This window comes from Chanodichthys erythropterus, chromosome 23 (genome assembly GCF_024489055.1).
Source record: "Chanodichthys erythropterus isolate Z2021 chromosome 23, ASM2448905v1, whole genome shotgun sequence".
NCBI lineage: Eukaryota > Metazoa > Chordata > Actinopteri > Cypriniformes > Xenocyprididae > Chanodichthys > Chanodichthys erythropterus.
The window spans coordinates 16,550,277-16,575,464 of NC_090243.1; the positions used below are offsets into that span (position 1 = coordinate 16,550,277).

The following is a 25,188-nucleotide window of genomic DNA, read 5'->3' on the forward strand; positions in this document are numbered from 1 at the left end:
CATTCTCCATTGATGATGTCAAAACTGTGTTTAAGCAAATTTACAGGTCATTCAGAGGAAATAAAACACTATATTATCTGACCAAATGAGCATAATGAATTGTACTGAATCATTTTTTTTTTTATTATTATTATTATCCTAAATTACTGTATAATTTAGAATTAATTCTGTTTAAATTATTTGTAATTCCTAATTTATAAACCACAGATTGTTTGCTCAGGAAGTTTTGTGAGGAATATTTATTTTTTCTTTTTTTTGTATTTGATGTTTTGTAATGTGATATGAATTTTTTGTGTAAAAGAAAAAAATAGTAAAATACACGGTACTGTAAATTATTTAGTTTGTTTTTGTTTTTAAAAAAAATGTTTTTTTGTTTTTTTTTAGTTCAAGTAGTTTGTATATCAGGATTTCCTTACACTTTTAAAATTTCATAAGCAGTACTGCGCTGTGTTGTACAGTTTGTGTATGGTAGAAATAAACTATTGAAATTATCTGCATCGCGCTCATTGTGCAGTGGCTCATATAAAAATATGATTTATATTAAAGCTCATATAAAAAAATATTTACTTGATATAGATCTGTATGCAGAGTGTATTTTACTCACCATCAATATTTTAGGTTCAAATTTACATATACAATTGGTGATTTCACCTGGTCGGTCACAAGGTTTATGTCTCATTTTGTGTTTTAGCATTCATTTAGTTAAAATATATTTTTAAAAGTATAAATATTCCATGTAGTCTCATATTAAATTCATAAAACTGCAAAAAAAACAGTGTAGCTGGAAAAATGAAAAGTTTGAATGAAATATGGACACACTTTTGCTTCTCGCAGATGTTTGTTGCTGTAACGGCTTTTTGATTGCATCAGAGCTCAAAACCAAATCAAAAATGTATTATTTTGCTAATCTAATTTAACATTTAAAGCGTTGCTACTCAACTTTTCAAGACATTCAAAAACTATTTTCACATCTACCAGCAGATGGCGTGTGGACGCAACTTTGAGACTTCAGGCCTTCATTCCTGGTTTCAAACCACTAAGCATCCAAACAGAGAAATAAGACACTGATTTCGATCTCAGCAACTACAAAGGTAAATAAATAAATAAGTTTTGACCAGTTCGACTGGTTCAATCACTAGACAAAGAGATTATTAAAGAGATTTTAAAAGCGTGTAGCCCTAATATGAAATCTGTACCGTGTAAATATGGTGTTCGGTTTGTTACGCTTTGTAATTATCTTTTTATAATTATCAGAGTAATTTATCCTTACCTTTGATGAGTTGATGATGAGGCAAATTACATCTAATTATCTGAAACGAGGCACAGCTTTCCTGTTAAACGTCACCTAGAAACAAAACCAACAATTATTAAATGGTCCGTGACAGACTTGCTGCAAGTGTGTTTGTGTTGTGTTAATTTAGCTTAAAGGGTTAGTTCACCCAAAAATGAAATTAATGTCATTTATTACTCACCTTCATGCCGTTCCACACCCGTAAATCTTCGGAACACAAATTATGATATTTTTGTTGAAATCCGATGGCTCAGTGAGGCTTGCATAGCCAGCAATGACATTTCCTCTCTCAAGATCCATAAAGGTACTAAAAACATATTTAAATCAGTTCATTTGAGTACAGTGGTTCAATATTAATATTATAAAGTGACGAGAATATTTTTGGTGCGCCAAAAAAACTAAATAACGACTTATATAGTGATGGCCGATTTCAAAACACTGCTTCAGGAAGATTCGTAGCGTTATGAATCTTTTGTGTCGAATCATGATTCGGATCGCGTATCAAACTGCTGAAATCACGTGACTTTGGCGCTTCGAACCGCTGATTCATAACGCTCCGAAGCTGAACGAAGTTCTTACGGGTGTGGAACGACATGAGGGTGAGCAATAAATTACATTATTTTCATTTTTGGGTGAACTAACCCTTTAACCCCTCTGTTCTTTGTGTATTTGATCTTGTAAAACTATTTGTTTTCACATTTAGTTTGATATTTTTTTGTGTACCACTAGTTTAGCCTACATACATGAAGACGAACCATTAACTTATCTTGTAATATAAAGCTAATTATGACAACAGACTAATCCTAATTCAAACTTTAGTCCTACCCCCTATGATAAAAGTTAGAAAAATAAAAATAAATAAATAAAAAATTACAAATTAAAAGTTCATTTAATTTAACATAATAATTACAAATACACACACAAACGAATGTTTATTATATTAAATAAATATTTTTAAACTTTTTATTTAAAATAGTAAACTTGTTTAATACTTTAAATTGTTAAATTATTATATTATGAATGTAATAAACAGCTATATTTGTCATATACACATAGGAGCATATATTAAATAAAACAATTTTATTATTGTATGTAATATTTATTATATTGTATTTAATAAATACAATAATGAAAAATATTTCTTTATATAATATACTATTATTTAGTACAATACATTATTACATTATGTATGTAATAAATAGCTGTAAATTGTCATATTTGTCCTCAAACTATATCTAAGTAAACTCTCTCTTTCTCTCACACACAAATGCCCCATAATGTAATTATCATTAAAATATAAGCAAGTAGTTTTTAAAGAAATTGCATCTTATTCCATCTCTCTTTGTTGATCTTCATATGCATTCCAGGAGGGCAAAGTTTGCTATGTATTTTAGAGTTAAGGGGGAATTTGATACGACCCCTTGCTTTGAGATCATTTTACCCATAATTCCACTGGATGCTGTTACATATTGCCCATGACGTAGAGTTGAACATCATGGCCTGATCTTTCCAAAACCTGCAGTCAATCCTGTAGGAACACCGTCCTCTATCGTTGAAATGTAATGTCCATATGTATAAATGGACACTTAGTACTAATTTTAAAGCTGTTTCATAATAATAATTTCCCAATAGAGTCAGACTAAGTGGATCTTACAGGGGCATGAGGGGTCAACAGGGTGGTATGGCCTATGGGAAAATAAAAAAATGTCACGGTGGTAAGTGAATACTGTTTTCCTGACAGGCTGAGACCACTGACACATGACAAATGCTTTCAACATAACTCTTAATCGGGCCTATATTTATGTCAGACAGCAGGTACATTTGTGTTCAGACTAATTTGGCAATGCAGTGATGCAACCCTATAGGCACAAGGTGCGTGTTCTGGATGTAAACAAGAAGGCATGCTTGTTCTTATCTAGGAGTAACTGAGTGCTTCCGAATGTCAACAGATTACAAAGCCAAAAATTACCTTCATAAATCAATCTGACCCCAGCTGCTCAAATATAACCACTGATTCATTGCTAAGCCTAGTAATCAACTGGTTGATGTTGAGTGTTTGCTTACATGGGTACTGAATGCCTTTTACAAGATTGTTTGTAAAAGCAGCCATCAGTTGTTTCCTTGTAAAGTTTTTTCACTTATGTCCCGCCTTCTCCTGCTATGATAGCTACGTCATTATGAACGACTTCTAAACTGTCCAATCGCTGACCGCCTTCTCGGGATACTAGCCAATCCTGGCTCAGGGGGTGGGACATTTGTGAATAAAGGCGGGGGGAAAATAACCGCTGTCCGAAACAGAAAAAAGTGGGTAGAAAGGCATTTAGAACAATTTTGCCGCGTATTGGCCCAGAAGATATCTCTAATTAACCGTATACTATGTATTTAAATAACATTTTTTATATTTTAACTGTTCACTGTGTATTTCAATTCAACGGCTTTTGACGTTTCAAGCGCTTAGAACGCTACTGAAGATGCTTATATACGGCTTGGTCACGTGGTACGTGATACTTTTCTCAGCGCTGATCTGTATGGGCTAATCATATTCTTTGGTGAATAATCGTTAGGCGATTGGTGTTTAATCGTTTTTATATCAACGTACCGAGCTTATATGTGAATATATCTCAGATACCAATCCTTAGTGTTAGTATATTCAAAAGATTATACGCTTACATTTACAAATGCCTCCAGTATTACAATAATCGAGCTGATATTTGAATACAGCTCAATGGGGCTGTGTTTTTTTGGGCCTCCAAGAGCCCCCTGGAGGACTATCATAGCAATCAGTTATTAGCCAGCAGCATTTGCCGTCTAATGTCCGCAGCCTCGTTTCTGTGAACCACGTGACGTGTGTTTACATCCTCTCAGCTGTTCCTGGAGAAAAACAGCGTTGGCTGTTCAACGCCAAGAAAATCTATACATAACTCAACAGTGCGCTCAAAAACACCAACTCTAATGTGCATCCAGTGTGTTTGGCTAGTGCAAAGCCTGAGATTGATTCATGGCTTTATAAAGGTCAGTGAACATTGTTATTCCGCAAAGATGATGCCGACATTTTTGTTTTGTTGCTTTGCGTTGATCTGAGCAAGCTGAAGAAGATGTACATGTGGCAGACATTTAAATGCAAACTTACTGTCTTGGTTTAATGCACGCAAAAAAGCCCAAAATGGCTGTTTTGAAGAATGCACAAATGTTATATTGTATAAAGTGGTTTGCTGTACCAGGTCAAACACAATGCAACCGTCTTACTGGTTTTCTCAGTCCTGCAGCGTTAATGTAATCTAACAGCATGGGTTTCTGTTCTCAAGTAAACGAAGAACTAGTTTTTCTTCCTTCTTCTTCTTCGCTCTCAGCTTATTTTCATCTGAATTACAGACTGACTCAGAAATACGGAGGCGTTTTAACCAGATGCTGCAAGTTGACTAATACTTATAAGACATAACAATAGCAGTAGCTATGACAACTGTTTTTTAAGCTTTATTATTTTTTGATAACTTGCTTTTTTATTTCCTTATTGTTGTTTTACGTTTTGCTCATTGCACAACACATAAAAACAAAGGCCAGATGCACGACACACCGGGAGTTTTTTCGTAAATATTTTAAATGACAAGTGATATTGCATAACCCTAGTAATTTGATCTGTTACCGAATTAATTTAATGTATGCATGCAAGTCCTGCTTAGAGATTATGGCGGATCTAAACATGCGAAACGCTTATATTCTCTCTCTCTCTCGCTACTTTGATTTTTATTGTCTCAGATATCATATTTAGATATATTAAGCACTGCACACGTCGATAAACACTGTTTTTAACGCAGTGCGGATATGTGTGGTGTTTTATAAATGCTTTAGCTCGACTGCGTCGTGGAAATGTAGATCTTAACTTGTATGGATGGACCTCAGCGCGGTGCGTCACGCAGTCAGTCACCATCCCTATTGTATATGCGTCGAGCGTAAACAAACAAATAAACGGAAGCGTCACAAATACGGCATTTCTTTTTTTACTTTCGACAGAAACATCGTTAAGAGGAATATAAAATTATTATTTATATGGCATGTTGGCTCCATACTATTTGTTTAGAGTCGAGTGTTGTGGTGTTATGGCAAGCTTCTTTAATCCTCAAAACTAAATCGTTTTTTTTTTTTTTTTTTTTTTTGTTGTTGTTGTTGTTGTTGTTATGTAGCCTAACAAGTTTCACAAATAAAAGCACAGTTCTTTTTTCTTTTTTTTTCTTTTTTTTTGCTCAACTTTTTCCACAACATAAATATGTTTTATTGGCCATCATGTGTAGGGCTGTCAAACGATTAATCACGATTAATCGCATACAAAATAAAAGTTTGAGTTTGGCCAATATATGTGGGTGTACTGTGTGTAATTATTATGTATATATAAATACAAACACATCCATGTGTATATATTTGAGAAATATTTACAAGTATATGTATTTATTTATATTTTTATATAATTTATATTATATATAAATAAATTTTTTTGTACATAAATAAGCTATTTCTCTTAAATATATACATTGATTTGTGTGTATTTATATATATATATATATATATATATATATATATATATATATATATATATATATATATATATAATTACACATATTACTCGCACATTATACAAACTCAAACTTTTATTTTGTATGCGATTAATCATGATTAATCGTTTGATAGGTGCAATATGTACGATTTTTGTGCAGTAAAATATCCAAAAAACACTTGGCCAGTGTTATATATTTTGTTCACTTGAGTACTTAAAATATCCAAAATGTTTGCAACTCTTTGTAAATCGTAAGAAAATTGCAATTTTAACCAAGGCTCCGGGACGTGTGAGGAGTCGCCTGTAAATTGCGTCATACCCGCGTTAACCCTCGTTTTCTGGTTTTATTTTGTAGAAACCATGGCAACACCAACGACGCTTTAATATATTACATGTTTTAATAGACAAGGGAACAACATAGCACAATCAGATGCAGCTTTATTTTTAGTAACAGTAATACAGCATTTTCTCCATCATACAATACATTTTAAAATTAATTGCATGACATTTATCAACACAAGCCATCCAGCATTTAATATGATATTCTAAAATCGATCTATCTTACTGTTGCACAATCGCTCCAGCGGCCTCGTTCAGCTCCCACAACACTCGGTCCTGCAGTAACGTTAATAAACGCATCCTTGAACATGATTTCTTCCTGAGTCCTATCCCTATTCTTTTCCACCATCCGTTGAGGTGGAGACCACATGTCCCAAGATTCCGTGCTCAAACTTGACATCATGAAGCTACGCCTTTGTTTTGAATAGGCCTCTAGCGACCTCTAGCGGACAGAAAATATTACATATTGCACCTTTAATCCTCACAACTAAATAGTTTTTTTGTTTGTTACGTAGACTAACCGGGACAAATATATATGTTTAGTTTCACAAGTAAATGCTCCTTAATTTTTTCTTCTTTTGTTTTTTTTCTACAACATTAATAATTTTTATTGGCCATCAGCTCTAAAAGCTTTTTACTTTTTACAGAACAGAATGTTTTTTTATAGTGTTATTTTAATTACTGATCAGAATGGTTACTTTATAGTACAATTAAAAATCTTACCAACCGAATACACACTTGTTAGATCTCAGTCGCTAGGAATATTAGATCCAGCCGTGCTGAACTTCTCTCTCCACCACAATGTTAGTCTTCTTAGATTCTATCACGAAAGTAATTTAACAGAATCTAATTTGCGTCTTTCTCTCTGCATAGTCTGGCTTCGTCTGACCAGCACAAATTACCACACTTACTTCTGGTTATAAACTGCTTCACAGCCTCCCGTGAAACCTTGAAATGGATACACTCCTTCTTATCTCTAACTTGTGAAGGCCACACAATCATAAGATTGAACCACAAGAGCAAAGCATTGCAAGAGCATGGAAAATAATGAGTTATATAAAAAATGATTGCAAATGAAAATTAATAAATGATAAATGAACATAAAATATGGAAGATAATATGAAAACATAAAAGTATATTTGCTCGCTTGAAGCTATAGTTTGCTCTTAATCAAATCTTTCACACTAGAGTCTGAACTAGTTTATTTGGTTGTTTCTAGGAAAACTGTCTAGATACTAGTATGAATATAAATAGTTATAAATAAGTACAAGTTGTAAGGAATAAATATTAAAATATTTTGTCATGTGATGTGTACTTTGGCTTTTTTGGAAATAAATGTTTAATATCTCAGAGATTATTATTATTATTATTATGAATTCAAACAATGATTTCTATTAACAATAAAACTGTACATTTTTTAATAATTTTTCGGTGAAATATGACCTAAACATTATTACTATTATTATTAGGGGAATCTCATGAAATATGTAAAGGTCATATTTGAAAGAAATTCATAAGAAATTCTGAATGTTTTACACTTCAGAAAGGCCTTAATGTTCTTTATTCAAACTATCATTTCTATAAAAATTAAACACACACACACACTCACACACACATATATATATATATATATATTTATTTATTTATTATTTTTTTTTATTTTTTTAATTTTGGGGTGAAGTGTGACCCGAACATTTGTTATTATTATTATCATTACTATTAGCGTGTCCCCTGCAGGTTGGGTCATGTATTTTGGGAAGGGTTTCCCTCTATTATGGCACAGTTCTTGTTCTTGAGGCTTGAAATGAATCCGGTGAGAGTTTGTGGCTTCTGCTTTTGCCGAGTCGGACATGCGGAGTAGGAGTCAATGCGAGGGCATGAGTTTCCGTTAAAATATAGACTATTTACACGCTCCATGTGTCCTTATAAAACACAACAGTCTGAGATCGGCAGGACAGCTGTATGCTGTAATGGGTAGTTGACGTGTCGTGAAGTTTCAATAGTATCCTGCAGCTTGACATAGTATATTGTGAAGAATCATACAAAGAAGGCCTGCTTTTAGTTTAGCTTTTATCATCACTGGAAAAGTACTGGGGAACAGTAAACAGATTAATTCTGGCCGAGCATTGGTGTAGTGTAATAATGTTGCAATTATGCAACTAGCAAGTTTAAACATGTTAATGACGGATCAGCTCAGCTTTATAACAAACTGTTCCAGTTCATTGTAACAGTTCCAGTATTAACTCGACAACAGTCCACCAGTTGCTCAACTTGCTCTCCGTCAAAAAGCAGTTAGCAGTGTTATGAAAACCAGTATCCTTTTTTATATATAACAGCTTTATTGATTTATGGTGTTATGTTCGCTAGAAAGAAAGAGACCTGTAATATGTGCCGTTCTCTTTTGTAAATTGTATACTGATGTACAGAGAGTCTCTGTAGGGTTGCAATCAGGTCTTGCACAAAACAGAGTAGGAGGTTTGACCCAGATCCCTCCCTGCAGTATTTTTAGTGCAGGAGACTCAAAGGGCAGTGATACAGGGAAATGCTAAAAAGAAAGACAAATGCAGGAAAGAAAGAAGAACAAGGAAAGTATGGGGGTGTAGACATATCTGTAGACATTTAAAACCTTATGAAATCAAAGCAATATTCTCATCAGTTCTATCAGCTCTTATTTACTTTAATCAGCATTTTTGTAATATTTGCCCCCTTAAATTGGTTTCAAGGGCATTTTTTCCCCTTAACCTTATCAAATGTATGTCAACTTTCATGTCAAATTCGTACATTTTATCAGTAAATTCAATTAGAATAATTCACAAAGGTTCACACTTACAAATAATCAGATAGTGTAAAAGAGTGTGTATTTGACGTGATGTCCGAGGGGAGAGCTCTGAGCTCGGAATTTGGCCTGAAACCAGAGTACTCCCCCTGTATCCCTGGCTGGGAAAGGAACCAGCCAATAGTGAGGAGTCGGGGTAGCGGAGGGATGCAGAAAACTGTCGAGGAACATAGGTGAGTCAGCTATATATATATATATATATATATATATACATATATATATATATATATATATATATACATATATATATATAGGCCTCCTCTGATTGGATGGATCATTTGAACTTGTTCCTCACGAACTATGTTAATAAAACATTATTAAGACACTATAGGGATGTTACCAATTAAATATATACATATATACATATATATATATATATACATATATATATATAGGCCTCCTCTGATTGGATGGATCATTTGAACTTGTTCCTCACGAACTATGTTAATAAAACATTATTAAGACACTATAGGGATGTTACCAATTAAATAAAAAATCAGTATCAACAAAAACAATTGTTCTGCTGCACAGGAAACACAGAAATTGCATCTGAAGTGCCACTAAACTGCCAGTAGGTGGCGGCAAGTTATTGTCTTAATGGGTGAGTCATTGAATGATTCATTCAACCAATTTGTTCAAATGGCTGATTCGCTCAAGAAAGAAGCGGGTATGAATGGGTCATTAAATCAGTGACTCACCCGATTCGTTCAAAAACAGTAAGGAAACTGCTGTTTGTTGGTTGGAGATTGCAACTGTACTGCTGCGAATTTGTTTTGAACTCTTTTCATTGGCAAAATAGAGCAAAATAAGTCGCTTATTAATTATTTGTTTATCGAACTGTATGCAATCGCATGCTGATATTCGGGAAAACAACACTTTTGCTTGTGTGATGTTGCTTAACTATATCATATGTTACACTGTAACCCCAAATAAGTTGGCAAAACTCAGAAAATTTGAGGTAAACAGTTACAAGTTAAGAAATTCAAAGTTGGGATAGTTCACCTAAAAATTATACCGTGATTTACTCTCCCTCAAGCCATCCTATGTGTATATGACTATCTGCTTTCAGACGAACATAATCTTCAGAATTGGGGCTACCATTCACAACCATTATAAACCTTGGAGGACTAAGGATATATTTAGATATATCTCTGATTGTGTTTTTTCTGAAAGAAGATAGTCATATGCACCTAGGGTGGCTTGAGGGTGAATAAATCATGGAATAATTTTAATTTTTGGGTGAACTATCCCTTTAAAGTAAGCAGAACTTGCAGATTTCATTTTTGTACTCATACATTTTAATTGCCTATAACTTGAATTTTCTGAGTAAATTAATTGATACAGTTAACTTAAAATTATCATGTAATCTCAACTTATATTTTTAGTAGTGGAAACTTAGCTAGCTATAACTAGCTAATTCAGCAAATGTTAATTGGTAACACAGTGCTTTGATAACATTAGCATAGCATGTTGAAAGAGTATGGCAATATACAAGATTTATCATATACCTTTTCTCAAACTAAACTCATGCTCCACTCATCACCATGATGGTAACCCAAACCCCCCCTAAATCCCCACTTAACACTAATCTTGCACCCAAAAAAGAAAAACATTATACAACACTTAATGTTAGCATTTATTCATGGCAAAGCATGCTGGGAAATAGAAATCCCAGCCCAGTTTCAGGTAAATTTAAGTTTCTTTAAATTTAAAGAAACAAGTTCATATAACTCAAAACAATGAAACAATTAAGATTACTTAAAATGTGTCAGTTTCGTGAACTCAAAAGAAAAAGAAAGTTCTAAATACTCATAAAAGTTCAATTGATTCAACTCATTTGTTTAATTTGAGTTTGCCCTACTCAAACCAATTATTTATTATTAGTGTTAGGGTTTACAAGGTATAAATATTATTTTATTATTATTATTATTATTTTTTTTTTTACCACAGTATGTTTCTGTTAGATTATGTGAGTGTTTTTGTGTGTGCTGTTGCGCTCATTTGTTTTGATTTCTCCACAAGAGTCTCTCACATAGACAGGCTGTGCGCAACCTTGTTACCATCCAAAAATATCCGTTATCAGTCATTGTTTACATGGAATCCTTCTTGCCTGAACATTTTTGGAAATTGCAGTGCTTCCCTAGTCATTTGCTATTGACGTTTTAATTAGGCTACATCTCTGGTTGAGCAAGTTAAATTCTCTTTCACTTGCCTCTTCATTGTCCCAGATGAGCGTTAATGTAGAGTAGTGTATAAAGTGTCATTTGCAGGGAAAATACCCTTACCATGCACAAAAAACCCTCATAGATATAAAAAACCTTGTGCATTTCCTGTGCATTTTGTAAAAGGTTTTCTTGCAAATCTGCTATTTGACATCTGCAAATGTCACTTTGGGGACTCTGTAAGAATGAAAACAACCCAATGCTAGCTGCTTCTGACAATAGCAAGTAGAAAATCATGATTTATTGGTTGTGATGTAAACTAAAGCCTGTTGGCTTTTTAAAAACTACATAAAATATATTTAAATGAGTTCTTTAATTTCAATAGTAAGTGTGTCAACAAAGAAAATAAAACAGATTTAATTGGTTCTTTTTAGATGGATGGTCCACTGCAAAGCTCTCCTTAATTGAAGTGGAGAATAGAGACATTTCTATGTACAGTAATTGGGCTTTTCTTGCACTCGCTGAACCATTGTAAATAAACAAGCCTCATGTTTCTTTCTTTGTTCCAGATCAGGTTCAGGTCCGTGAAAATCCTTGAGGTTAAAGCAATCCAGCTTAACTCAATTACCAATGAGCTGAAGAAACATGCAAATTCTGACACTTTCTAAATGTCTGCAGCCCAAATGTCACTTAGGCTTACTTTGCTCTTGCTTTGGAAGGAAGCAGAATTTCTTGTGTCCTGATTAATAACTGACATTTATGTATAATATTAACATTTGAGACATGTAATAAGACTTCAGACTAAAGGCCCGTCCACACCAAGAGCGATAACTATAAAGATGACGATAGATATATAGTTCTAAAAATCATTCTAAATGTAAAAGAATAGCACTGTACACATCACAGCTATAATGATAACGATACAGAGGAACGATTTCATTGGAATCACTTTCAGAATTATTTTTTTCCAGCTGTTGAACGATAAAACACTGACAGCCAATCAGAATCAATTTTAATTGAAGGGCTCACACATTTAAAATGGCAGACGCCATTGCAGAGAAGTTAATCGCAGAGGTCCAGAAAAAGCCCTTTTCAAGGATACACAGCAAAATCCCCAGAGTTAAATAAACTCTGCTCAGAGTACATATGTAAACAGTGTTAAAATAACACTGAAGCAGAGTTCAATTTAATGAGATAATTAAGCAATTAAGTAATGATTGCACATTAGTGATGAACACCTGCTGTTATCAAGCAGAATCACTGAAGAAATAAGAAAAAACAAGTAACTTAAGTCACAGCCTTATTAAAGGTGCCCTAGAACGTTCTTTCACAAGATGTAATATAAGTCTAAGGTGTCCCCTGAATGTGTCTGAAGTTTCAGCTCAAAATACCCTATAGATTATTTTAAATTAATTTTTTTAACTGCCTATTTTGGGGCATCATTAAATATGCACCGATTCAGGCTGCGGCCCCTTTAAATCTCGCGCTCCCAAACAAAGTTCACACAGCTAATATAACCCTTTAAATGGATCTTTACAAAATGTTCGTCATGCATGCTGCATGCATACATCGGATCATGTGAGTATAGTATTTATTTGGATGTTTACATTTGATTCTGAATGAGTTTGATAGTGCTCCGTGGCTAAAGCTAACATTACACACTGTTGGAGAGATTTATAAAGAATGAAGTTGTGTTTATGAATTATACAGACTGCAAGTGTTTAATAATGAAAATAGCGACGGCTCTTGTCTCTGTGAATACAGTAAGAAACGATGGTAACTTTAACCACATTTAACAGTAAATTAGCAACATGCTAACGAAACATTTAGAAAGACAATTTACAAATATCACTAAAAATATCATGATATCATGGATCATGTCAGTTATTATTGCTCCATCTGCCATTTTTCGCTGTTGTTCTTGCTTGCTTACCTAGTCTGATGATTCAGCTGTGCACAGATCCAGACGTTCTGCCCTTGTCTAACGCCTTGATCATGGGCTGGCATATGCAAATATTGGGGGCGTACATATTAATGATCCCAACTGTTACGTAACAGTTGGTGTTATGTTGAGATTCGCCTGTTCTTCGGAGATCTTTTAAACAAATGAGATTTATATAAGGAGGAGGAAGCAATGGAGTTTGAAACTCAATGACCTCAGATATCCAGCGCTAGTTTGACAACATTGTCTTGCTTCCTTTGAAGCTGCAGTGAAAAAGAATAGGTGTTTTTATTCCACTATATTGACTTTGTCAGCTATTTTCACTGTTAGATTAGATTGATTACACTAGCTATTCACTCGAAACATAGCACGCTGAGGACATCTGCTGGTTAAAGCCATGTAAATGCAACAAGAACTGCAAAAATGTTGTACACACTTTAAAGCCGCAGCGCGTGAGCTTAGAATAAACAGACCGTTATCGTTTGTTGGTGAGGACGCAAATATAGTTATCGTTCTTGGTGTGAATGGGCCTTTTAGACTTCAGCTGCCTTCTGCAATATTAAAGCCGGTTGCATCAGGCAGGTAACATCAGGTACAAGCAAACACCTAGCTGAAGAATCAAAGCCGGCAGGTATCAGGTGGCGCACGAGGATCTCGAGCAGTATGGCTCATTTTTTCCGGCTGTGTGCCAAGAGAGAAGTAAACTGAAATGTGCAAAAGAGAGATCTAAACCATCACCCTTTGTTTTTCAATCCTCAGATCTTGCCGTAGCCAAGAATGGTCTGAAGTGTGGGACAGACATCACGACTGGGCATCCCTGTGGAGAATCGCTCCAGCACTTTCATCTGGATGTGTGGACCGGTCTAGTTACCCGTCTCTCACCTCCTCTGCATTTTTTTTTTTTGTTTGTTTGTTTCCTTTACTTTTTTTCCCTTGTTGGCTGTGTGAGGGGAACATGGGGGGAGCAGTCAGTGCTGGCGAGGATAACGACGATTTGATAGACAACCTGAAGGAAGCCCAGTACATCCGCACAGACTGCGTCGAGCAGGCCTTTAGGGCCATAGACCGTGGTGATTACTACCTGGAGGGCTACAGAGACAATGCCTACAAGGATCTGGCGTGGAAGCACGGGAATATACATCTCTCAGCGCCGTGTATCTACTCCGAGGTGATGGAAGCCCTGAAACTCCAGCAGGGTTTGTCTTTTCTTAACCTCGGCAGTGGCACAGGATACCTGAGCACCATGGTGGGCCTGATCATAGGTGAGAAACACACTAGGGTTTAGATAAAAGGACAATAAAGAAAACAGCAGATATTGGGGATATAATTCTTTTTTTTTTTTTTTATTAATTTTAAATTTCTATTATTAATGTGTTAGTTCATCCATACTCAAACTCATGTTATTCCAAACCTGTACGAGTTTCTTTCTTGTGTGGAACAAAAAAAATATTTTAAAGAATGTCTGTAATTAGTTGATGGTAGCCATTAACTTCCATAGTAAGAAAAAATACTATGGAAGTCAATGGCTACCATCAACTGTCTGGTTACCAACATTCCTTTGTTTTCAGCAGAAGAAAGAAATTCATACAGGTTTGGAACAACTTGAGGGCAAGTAAGTGATGACAAAATTTCCATTTTTGAGTGAACTATCCCTTTAAAATGAAATCAATCAAGAGAAAAAACAAAAAATTATGATAAGAAGAAATTAAGACATTTGTTCCCAAAAAATAAAGATTATTTAGGATTCAGGAACAATCAGAGTTTTGTGTTTTACACACACAAATCGGCTTCTTGGCTCTCAACTTCTTGTCAACTGAGACCAAATGAAGTGTTTATTTCACTTATTTTTTTGTTTGGACATTCTACATAGTAGTAATTGCATTTTGAGTCACATATATCTTTTATTTTCATCAATATTAATATTATCGCCTAAGTCATAAACGTTGGCAAAAACTGACAAATATCTCATGCTGTTTTGTGGTACAGGCATGAAATCAAGCGGTTTGTTGAGTAGAGATGTGACATTAGTCTTCTGAGCAATCAGATTTATGTTTTATTTTTAGTTAGAGGAACATAAAATAGGTTGAAAAATTTCATACTACAAAAGTTGGGGGTTGATAATGTTTTTTAAAAGCCTCACAAAAGCTGGATTTATTTGAAGAATACAGTAAAAACAATAATATTGTGCAATATTATTACAATTCAAAGTAGCTGTTTTCTATTTGCAGTGTTGGGGAAAGTTACTTTTAAAAGTAATGCATTACAATATTGCATTACTCCCTAAAAAATTAACTAATTGCCTTTATACTTTATAATAATTGCTCATTGCCTTACGTTTTATGAAAAGTAATGGGTTACATTTACTTTTGTGTTACTTTTCCTCATCTGGACCTGGCTTGCTTGTTTGTTTTTTAATAACAACAAAAAAAAAGTTATATTTTTGGCAAATGTAAAGGCTCTTTCACACCAAAAGTGAAATGAATAAGCCTCAAGCTGAAGGAAATGCAGATTTACACCTGTTCAGCAGAGGGCGCAGCTCAAACCATTCTGGATTAAAGAAGAACAGGATACAGAAGGAAGTTCAATTTATTTCTAAATCTAAAGTCATTTTTGCTTATTAGTATGGTTGAATTAGATCATTGAAGGTCAGCAGCAAAGACACTGGATAATAAAGTGAGATTAAATGCATCAAGTATATTTGTGTAATTTAATATAGTTAATTATTACAGGTTTGCATAAAATTCTGAGATTGCATTTCACTGTTTTTATTCATTTTGAGGAACACTGAATGTTTTTGTGCTAGTGAGATGAGTAAATGCATGTTCACATTTAGTCTAGAACTACAATAACCATCATGTTCACACAGCGCACACAACACCTCTGCATTTTATTTCTCTCAACATGGGGACAGGAGAGCTGTCAGTCAATAAACGTGAAAAAGTAACTTAGATATTTTGTTTTAAATTGAAAAAGTAATGCGTTACTTTACTAGTTACTTGGAAAAGTAATCTGATTATGTAACTTAAGTTACTTGTAATGCATTATCCCCAGTACTGTCTATTTGAATATATTTTTACAAAACTGAATTTTCAGCATCATTACTCCAGTCTTCAGTGTCACATGATCCTTCAGAAATCATTCTAATATATATATATTATATAAATATATATAATTTTTTTTTTTTTGTTCATGATTCTTTGGTGAACAAAGTTAAGAAGAGCTGCATTTATGAATGTATTATAATTGTTTTACTGTTGTTTTTGATCAATTTATTGCGCCCTTGTTGAATAAAAGTAATAATTTCTTTTAAAAAATCCTTTCTTACTTATCTTATAAACATTTGAACTGTTGTGTGCTTACGTTGAATGATGAACCCAAAACATATCCAGGGACTTATTAATCTTATTATTATTTGCAGGTCCGTTTGGAGTAAATCATGGTGTTGAGCTCCATAAGGATGTTGTGGAGTATGCAAAAGAAAGACTTGATGACTTCATTAAAAACAGCGACAGCTTTGACAGGCATGTTCAACATTTATTTTGCATTATGTGTTTGTAGATTGGAGTGTGAATGTAAAGATTCTACTTGAAGTGCTGATTTGATTAGAAGTTTTTTAGAAATTGAAATGGCTCTGTTTTAAATGGCAAACTGAGATTCAAGCAAACCACATTAGTTCCACAGTTCTGTAGTTATGCACTTCAAAGATCACTTGTTTTTTTAAACTTCGATTTAGTCAGCCCTGCCTATTAATCTTCCATGTGACACAAAGGATGCATTAGCTAACCCCAAACCACAGGCTCAATGAATAAATACTTCAAGCACTCTCCAGCTCTCTGCGGTCTGCTGAGCGATTTGCACACCTGTGTGAACACCTGTCAAAGCCAGAACCGCTAGGTCAGAAAGTCCGCTTCAGTATTGGACACGCAACTGGGTTTCCCTGAACGCTCTCCCTGGCATTTGCTGCTTGCAAACATCTGTTTTCGTCATGCACCACAGTGAGCAGTGTTATTGAGGTCAGGAGAAAAAATACGTAATGACGTATTAGACTAAATGCTGACGCTATTTATCTGAAGGCCATGTGCCAAAAGGTTGCTTAATCAATGTTGTTGAGCTTTGGGAGCTCTCCTGTTGGGATCAGTTTATTAGATATCAATATCCATTACATGTCTACAACTATTCAATGAAAACAGCTGCCTAGTGGCTCTAAGCAAATACAAACGCATATGGACTCATGCTAATAATATGCTCAATATCAGATTTCTCTTGGCATCATATCTATTCTCTAGCAAAAACTGCTTTTTATTCATCCATAAAAATAGATTATTACATGCTCTGAAGGAAATATGAGTGCTAAACTCACTGTTGTTGGCACATAGCTATTTGGTTGCTGTGTGGTTCCTTGTTGTCTCATGGGCCTTCATGATAACTCAAATTATTAATTAATAAGAGTTGTGCTATTACTTCTTAGTGATTCGAAAAGCAGCGTTGCCTGACGAACAATAAATATTGCAAAACAATCTCACCAACATATCTCGAGACCAGAATATCATATAGATATCAAATAAGGTGGACTCTTATGACTTAAAATAATCAGACTTTTTTTTTTTTTAAGAAAATGCTAAAAAAACAAACAAATCAAGATATAAACTAATTTTATAAACTAATATAAACTAATACTGATTTTTTTTCTCGCAATTCTGACTTTTTTCCCTTCACAATTGTGATATAAACTCGCAATTCTAATTTTTTTTCTCGCAATTCTGACTTTCTCGCAATTCTAACTTTTTTCCCTCAAAATTGTGATATAAACTTGCAATTCTGACTTTTTTATCATAATTGTGATATAAACTCGCAATTCTGACTTTTTCTCACAATTACAAGTTTATATCTCGCAATTTTGACTTTTTTCCCCTCACAATTGTGATATAAACTTGCAGTTCTAACTTTTTTCTCGCAATTGCGAGTTTATATCTCGCAATTCTGACTTTTTTCCCTCACAATTGTAATAAACTCGCAATTTAGATTTTTTTCTCGCAATTCTGACTTTTTCTCGCAATTGCGAGTTTATATCTCGCAATTCTAAAATTTTTCCCTCAAAATTGTGATATAAACTTGCAATTCTGACTTTTTTTCACAATTGCAAGTTTATATCTCGCAATTCTGACTTTTTTCCCCTCACAATTGTGATATAAACTCGCAATTCTGATTTTTTTTCTCGCAATTCTGACTTTTTCTCACAATTGCGAGTTTATATCTCGCAATTCTGACTTTTTTCCCCTCACAATTGTGATATAAACTCGCAATTCTGATTTTTTTTCTCGCAATTCTGACTTTCTCGCAATTCTGACTTTTTTCCCTCAAAATTGTGATATAAACTTGCAATTCTGACTTTTTTATCATAATTGTGATATAAACTTGCAGTTATAACTTTTTCTCGCAATTGCGAGTTTATATCTCGCAATTTTTACTTTTTTCCCCTCACAATTGTGATATAAACTTGCAGTTCTGATTTTTTTCCCCTCACAATTGATACAAACTCGCAAATCAGATTTTTTTCTCGGAATTCTGACTTTTTCTCGCAATTGCGAGTTTATATCTCGCAATTTTACATTTTTTTCCCTCAAAATTGTGATATAAACTTGCAATTCTGACTTTTTTCCTCATAATTGTGATATAAACTCGCAATTCTGACTTTTTCTCACAATTGCGAGTTTATATCTCGCAATTCTGACTTTTTTTCCCTTTCACAATTTTGATATAAACTCGCAATTCTGGCTTTTTTCTCGCAATTTCTGACTTTATCGCAATTACGAGTTTACATCTAGCAATTCAGACTTTTTTTCCGCAAGTTTATATCTCACAATTCTGACAAAAGATGACTTTTTTCCTCAGAATTTTAATACACACTACAGAAGTTTATATCTGGCAAATCTTACTTTATAACACGCTACACAGTCAAAACAAAAATTGTTCATACATTTTTTATATATTTTTACTAGTGGGTGCAGGACACTATAGTTCATTTATGTAAATGAGGATAGCAAAAATTAAGTAAACTGTGACATTTTATACCCAAAAATTCTTCATACAGTGGACTACCAGTAAAACTGATAAAAATATGGAACCAAAAATTATTCAGACACATTGACCTGACCATGTTTTGCTTAAGTGTTATCGGACATCATTAAGATTTTTTTAAGAGTTTCTCTGACTCAGTTTATCAACCTGAATTCACGCTTTATAATTACAGCAGAGCATACTGGATGAAATATTATAGCTTCTATGAGGGGCCTTCAAATGTTGAGCAATAGGGGGCCTTCAAGCCAAAAAGGTGATCTAGAGCACCCTAGAAACCACCTAGCAATCATGTAGTAGTACACTAAACATCACCTGAACACGTCAGCAACCTCATAGCTGGAAGTTTTGCGAAAAAAAAAAAAAAAACACCAGAAAATGTAAAACATGTTCTAGAAATTAATATCAGTGTTACGTATGTGACATTTCAGGTTTGAGTTCTGTGAACCACACTTTGTCGTGGGGAACTGTCTGGAGATTTCGTCAGACAGTCACCAGTATGACCGCATATACTGCGGAGCTGGAGTTCAGAAGGACCATGAGAACTATATGAAAATCCTGCTGAAAGTCGGAGGAATTTTGGTCATGCCAATAGAGGATCAGGTAAACCACAGGATGATGCATACAGCGGCCCCTAAATGTGTTTGGACACTTCAGTCACGCTTGTCACTAATGTCTGAATGTCATTAGATTACAAAATATAAACCCAAACATCTGCATTTGTGGTTCTCAAATGCTGCACAAATTTTGCTTTCCTTCATCATTTTGTCATTCAACACTTGAGTCTGATAGCCCCGCCCCCTCCACTATGTAATTGAGTGCATGAAGTGTCCAACATTCCACACTCTCTGTGTGAACACACTACACTGTTTATACTACAAAATGGCATAGAATAGTGCACAAGTATGAGAATTGGGACGCACCTCATGTCTTGCATCAAATGTTTGACCTCTTTATTAGCACACACCGTCCGTCTCATTCAGTGTTTATGTGTTCTTGCAGCTGACTCAGATAATTAGAACTGGTCAGAGCTCCTGGGAGAGTAAGAATATCCTGGCGGTGTCATTTGCTCCTCTTGTTCAGCAGAACAGGACAGAAGGCTGCAAGGCTGAAGCTGTGGTACTCCGTGAGTCTCCACCCCTAAATATGATCTCACACTGCTCTGTCTAATCAGCTGCCACTGGGGAGGTTTCCAAGTACAATTTTACAGACTGATTTTATTGCAGATTCAATTACTGTCTTTCAGACTAGTGGAAAGAAATCTAAAATGCACATTTTACTCTTACCTGGCCTGCATTCAAAAAAAAAAAAAAAAAATGTGCCAGCCAATGCCAGCGTTTTAGATGGATGGATGGATGGATGTTTCAGCTTTTTTCACTTGTTTTGGATCCGGAAACGCATGTACTATTTTAGAAGATGGTTAATAGCGCCCCCTACTAAGTGAAAACATGCATATGAATGAACATGAATGCCGGAACTACTCCTCAATGGTGGGGAAGTATGTCATAAATTACGGTGTGGTGAGAAATCGATTCCCGCCAGGAATCGGGTCACCTTTAGGACCCCAAGTGATCCCATTGGGTCTACTGACTTTTAATGGGTAGCATTTTTAATGCCTGATTATAATTTCTGAAAAATCACAATATGATTTTTATAGTTTAAAATGCGCTAAAATGACCGTTAATGTCCTTTAAATTACACGGTTCATGTGAAATCAAGTATTTCTCGTTCTTACTGTTTTTTTAGCTAGCTTATGTACTAGCATAACTAGCTTAGCTTATATAATATAGTTCCCAAATTACATGTTTCAAGTTAATGATGTTTGTGTGTACTTAGCATGACAATTAATTTATTAAAAATGTATAATAGTAATATTATATACTATACCACATTGTTATTATTGTGTAAAATTAATATTAAATTACTTTTGCAGAACATAGTATGTTGCAACAATCCTTATCTTTATAAAAAATTTAGGCATGGATGTGTTTCAATTTTTTTTTTATTATGCAATACATAGGCATTCATTTTATAGTTCAAGAATGTTGTAATAATAATTTAATAAACATCATACAATAGTGAAATAGGTTATAATTAGTCAAGACATCACGATTTTGATCAGGCATTACTGCCCGATTCCCAGGGGGAACTCGATTTCTCAAGACAACGGAAAATCTTGTCAATGGCGGGGAGAGAGTTAAGTGCGTATATTTTATAACATTTTATCTATTTGCGTCTGTAGTTTTCAGTTACAATACATATATTTACAGGCCATTTTCTGAAAATTACTGACATGATTCATTCAGAAAAGTGAAAGACTTTACAGACAAACAGTTGTTTTTGTTTTTTTCTTCCATAATGTCTTCTTTCACACTAGTTTGAGTGTTTATTTTGTTATAATTTATCTATTTGCATCAGTAGATTTCAATCAGATTTCAGTCTTTTTCAAAATTTGATTTTTTTTCTCATGCACTGAGCCAAAAATAGCTCTTAAAAAACTTTACAGTTTTATTTCTCTATATATTTTCTAAAGAGGCGTTTGTTCATTCATATATAATTTGCCTGATTTATATAGCATTATATTCCTAAAAACATTTATTTATTTCCTGGCTGTTGACATTATTTTCTGATTTATAGTGACATTTTTAACAATGGGAATTTAATTCTAATGTATCAACATAATGAAACAAGCAATTTCTGTTCTGGAATTATATGCAAATTTGTACATATTTAATCAGAAGATGCCTCATTTGCATATTTAAACATGACATTTCAGAAAACTTGTAATACAAAACAGTTGTTTTAATGGGGAAGTTAAAACAAATGAGATTTGAGAAATAAACTGTGGTCTGTATTTGTTGTCCGTTCCTCAGCGGCTCTGACCGTGAGGAGTCTTCAGGACCTGGCGCGAATCTACATCCGCCGAACCCTCCGCAACCTGACTAACGACGAGAACCCCGGCCGCAACAACACGCAAAGACCGTCCCAGAAGCGCAAGCGCAGGCGCTGCCGCCGCCGTCGCCGCACCTACACCTACGTGTTCGTCGGGAACCAGCTGATTCCTCAGGAGGACGAATGCATCGAGGAGGAGAGCAAAGAGGAGGAGCAGGAGAAAGACATTGAGCCTATCAAACCCGAGGAACCGCAGGTCAACCATCTGAGAGACAAAATCTTGAGTCTGCCGCTGCCCGAGTCGCTGAAGTCGTACCTGCTGTACTACCGTGAGAAATAACACGGCGCACGAGCGCTCGTCCCGTCTAAGCATTAATCTACGGTGGTGGTGGTTTCCTTCTCAGACTACTTCTGACCCTGAATTTCATAGTTGTTTTTTTGATAATGTAGCATAATTTAAACATTTAAATGGGGTTGGGCTGCGTTTCCAAGAGACTTGATTTGATTGTGCTTGCTGTGTTTGTTCTAATGACTCATAACGTTGTAATATTCACATTTTGAATGTGATTTTTCACTACAGAGGAGGAACTTTGTGGTTTGGAAGCTTCTTGCTCACCTTGTTTGTATTCAGAAGAGTTTGCTAAATGTGACGGAAGAAGCTATTTTTCACAGGCTTGTATTGTAAGACCAGTAATGACAGTTTTCTTTCTTTTTTTAATTGTAGGGAGAATGAAAAACTCAAAACTCAGTCATTATTTTGGGATTGATTTTTGCCGCCTTTGATTCTCCGAACCTTCTGGAGGTTTCGCTGTTTATGATGCTAATGCTTTCGGTATCTCTTTGGACTGTTTTAGTGAAGTTCCATCTAGAGAGGATTGTTTTGGCCTGTGTTTTGCATTTCTACTTTTTTTTTTTTTACATTCTAGTCACATTTGTAAGTACCGATATTGAACTCTCTTAATAGATGATATAATTTTTTTGGTTGTTCCTTTCGTCTGCGAGTCGTCCTGAAGACCTAACGCTCCACTTTCTGCTTGTGATCATAAAATGTAAGAGACGTCACTGTTTGTGTCAGTTTGTAATCGGTGAATTCACACTGTTGTAACAACTTGTTTGCAATATATTGTCAGCATAAGAAATCTGTGGCTTAATTTCACTTATTCAGTTGATTGTTAATGATTTTGTTACACTGAAATGGAATCTTAATAGAATTTACATCCTGTGTCATTTCGTCCCATTTCCCAAAAATACACAGATTGAGATATTAGGAAAAAACCAAAAATATTGTCTATAAATCAGATATATATAGTTCTACTCATGTTTACTCATTTTTAATTAAAATATTAAGATGTTTTTAAGTGCAGCTCTGAAGAAGCTAAAACAACTTAATATGCAATATAAACATAAAAATTCCTTAATTTACACTTTATTCAGTAGATGCGTTTACATATCTTAATATTGTTTATGATTGTGCAGTTCGTCCCACAAAAGTCCTCCAGGTCCTGTATGTTCTTTGGTATCCCAGCATGCTCTGCACGTTTGAGTTCTTCCTCACAATGGTTATTGGATGTTGAGATCCTGGCGATTCAGGGCGATTGAGGGACTGACAAAACCATCATAAAATGATGTTGAGAAATATGTAAACTTTTCAAGTTATTTTGTCTTCTGACATTATATATATATATATAATATTGTGCAGCTTCTTCAGGGCGGTACTGAATATTATTATTATTTTATTTTTTGGTACCCAAAACAACAGGTATCTTTCGCCTGTTGATGTAATTTGGTTTGATACAGGACATTAGGTTGGGATGCATTCATTTTGAATAGCTTTTGTTATGCCACAGCTATGAACCAAGCTAAAAATTTGGATACACTCCTGAGTAATCAATATTTTGGTTAATTTTCCTTAAAGAAAATGACTTAATTTGGTCGATTTTTAGAAGCACACTTGCATAAAGCCATGTTTTTTAAGCACCTTAAGTCATTGCCTATTTTCTATTTTTTCTGATGTGATGGTAACAGGGAAACTAGAATGTAAAGATATTAACCAAAATGATTCTTCATATTTGTCCTTACAGGTTAAGGTACAGTCTACATACAATAGAAAAACACCAGCACTAATGTTGTCAAACGGTTTAGTTTTTTTCAATCCAGCATTTATATTCAAAATGACTCAAAAACTCATAAAAAGACTGAGTGTTTTGTTCTTGGTTTACACATTTAAGTGTAATACTTTATTAAATATAAACTCTTACCACTAGGTTACGTTTCCCTCATTAAAATAAAAACCATTATGACTCAAAATGTTTGAGATACTGAGAGAACAAATCATAAGCCATGCAGATTCTACATGTGTTCTGAGTAATTTTCACAATTTTTTCATATTGCTTAACTAAAAACGTAAAACTTTTTATGTGTTTTGGATGTTCATTTACACCACAACGGCATTTTGGGGGCCTTTTGAAATCAGGTTTCAAAGTGCAAGTTTTTGAAAACTATACCGTTATATTTTCAGTGTAAATTACAAAACTGCAAATTTGTACAAAAAAAAATAAAAAAATAATAATAATAAAAAAAAGGTGACGTCATGCTAATATGTATTACATGTTCAGTCAATAGGTGCGCAGCATATCTTTACCAAGTGACATCGCCAACTACTGGCCTGGGAGCAGAATACAGCGTTTTTGTGGATCCCTGTGAACGGGATCGTTTTGACAAAATTGTCGTCTGTACGTGAAAAACACAACGGAAAAACTTTTCCGTTTTTAGTACATCGTTGTCATGTAAACACACCCTAAAATGTTTAAACCGGACCATTGTCTCAAGGTTAGCGGAGCCTGGTGAATCTGTCCGTTGAGTTTGTGGTTGTTAGAAGGTTGTAAGAACGTTCCATGAGGTCTAATTCCACAGCATGTCTTACAGATGGTCCCTTGTTTTTTTCAAGTGTATCACTGACTGTAATTTGATGCTTTCATTCTTTTCATTAAATATATTTATAGCCAACCTGTTATGTTTTTACTAAGCTGGTGTTTGTCATATAGGTTTCAGTGTAACGAGAACTTGTTAGTAATGTAGTTACAAAAATACATGATTTAATAT

At 34.5% G+C, this 25,188-nt stretch overlaps 1 protein-coding gene across 2 annotated transcripts; it reads left to right on the forward strand.

Annotated features, from left to right (window-relative positions):
* The first annotated feature begins 4,113 nt into the window (after positions 1–4,113).
* pcmtd1 (protein-L-isoaspartate (D-aspartate) O-methyltransferase domain containing 1) lies at positions 4,114–25,098 on the forward strand. 2 transcript variants are annotated; one of them, XM_067377306.1, is made up of 6 exons: positions 4,114–4,303; positions 13,879–14,381; positions 16,538–16,640; positions 19,626–19,797; positions 20,197–20,320; positions 22,068–25,098. In XM_067377306.1, exons 2-6 carry the CDS (start codon positions 14,075–14,077, stop codon positions 22,424–22,426), a joined length of 1,065 nt encoding a protein of 354 aa, XP_067233407.1. In that variant the 5' UTR covers positions 4,114–4,303; positions 13,879–14,074; the 3' UTR covers positions 22,427–25,098. The 2 variants fall into 2 exon arrangements, with proteins under 2 accessions (XP_067233407.1, XP_067233406.1); XM_067377305.1 differs by lacking the exon at positions 4,114–4,303 and adding an exon at positions 7,837–9,188.
* The last annotated feature ends 90 nt before the right edge of the window (positions 25,099–25,188 follow it).

What these genes read in the sequence shown, in the direction of transcription:
- pcmtd1 (XM_067377305.1), top strand. Translation starts at nt 9,049, where the DNA reads ATGTCCGAGGGGAGAGCTCTGAGCTCGGAATTTGGCCTGAAACCAGAG. An exon ending in CATGGTGGGCCTGATCATAG is followed by an intron (nt 14,382 to 16,537) that starts GTGAGAAACACA and finishes TATTATTTGCAG; the next exon opens with GTCCGTTTGGAGTAAATCAT. An exon ending in AACAGCGACAGCTTTGACAG is followed by an intron (nt 16,641 to 19,625) that starts GCATGTTCAACA and finishes GTGACATTTCAG; the next exon opens with GTTTGAGTTCTGTGAACCAC.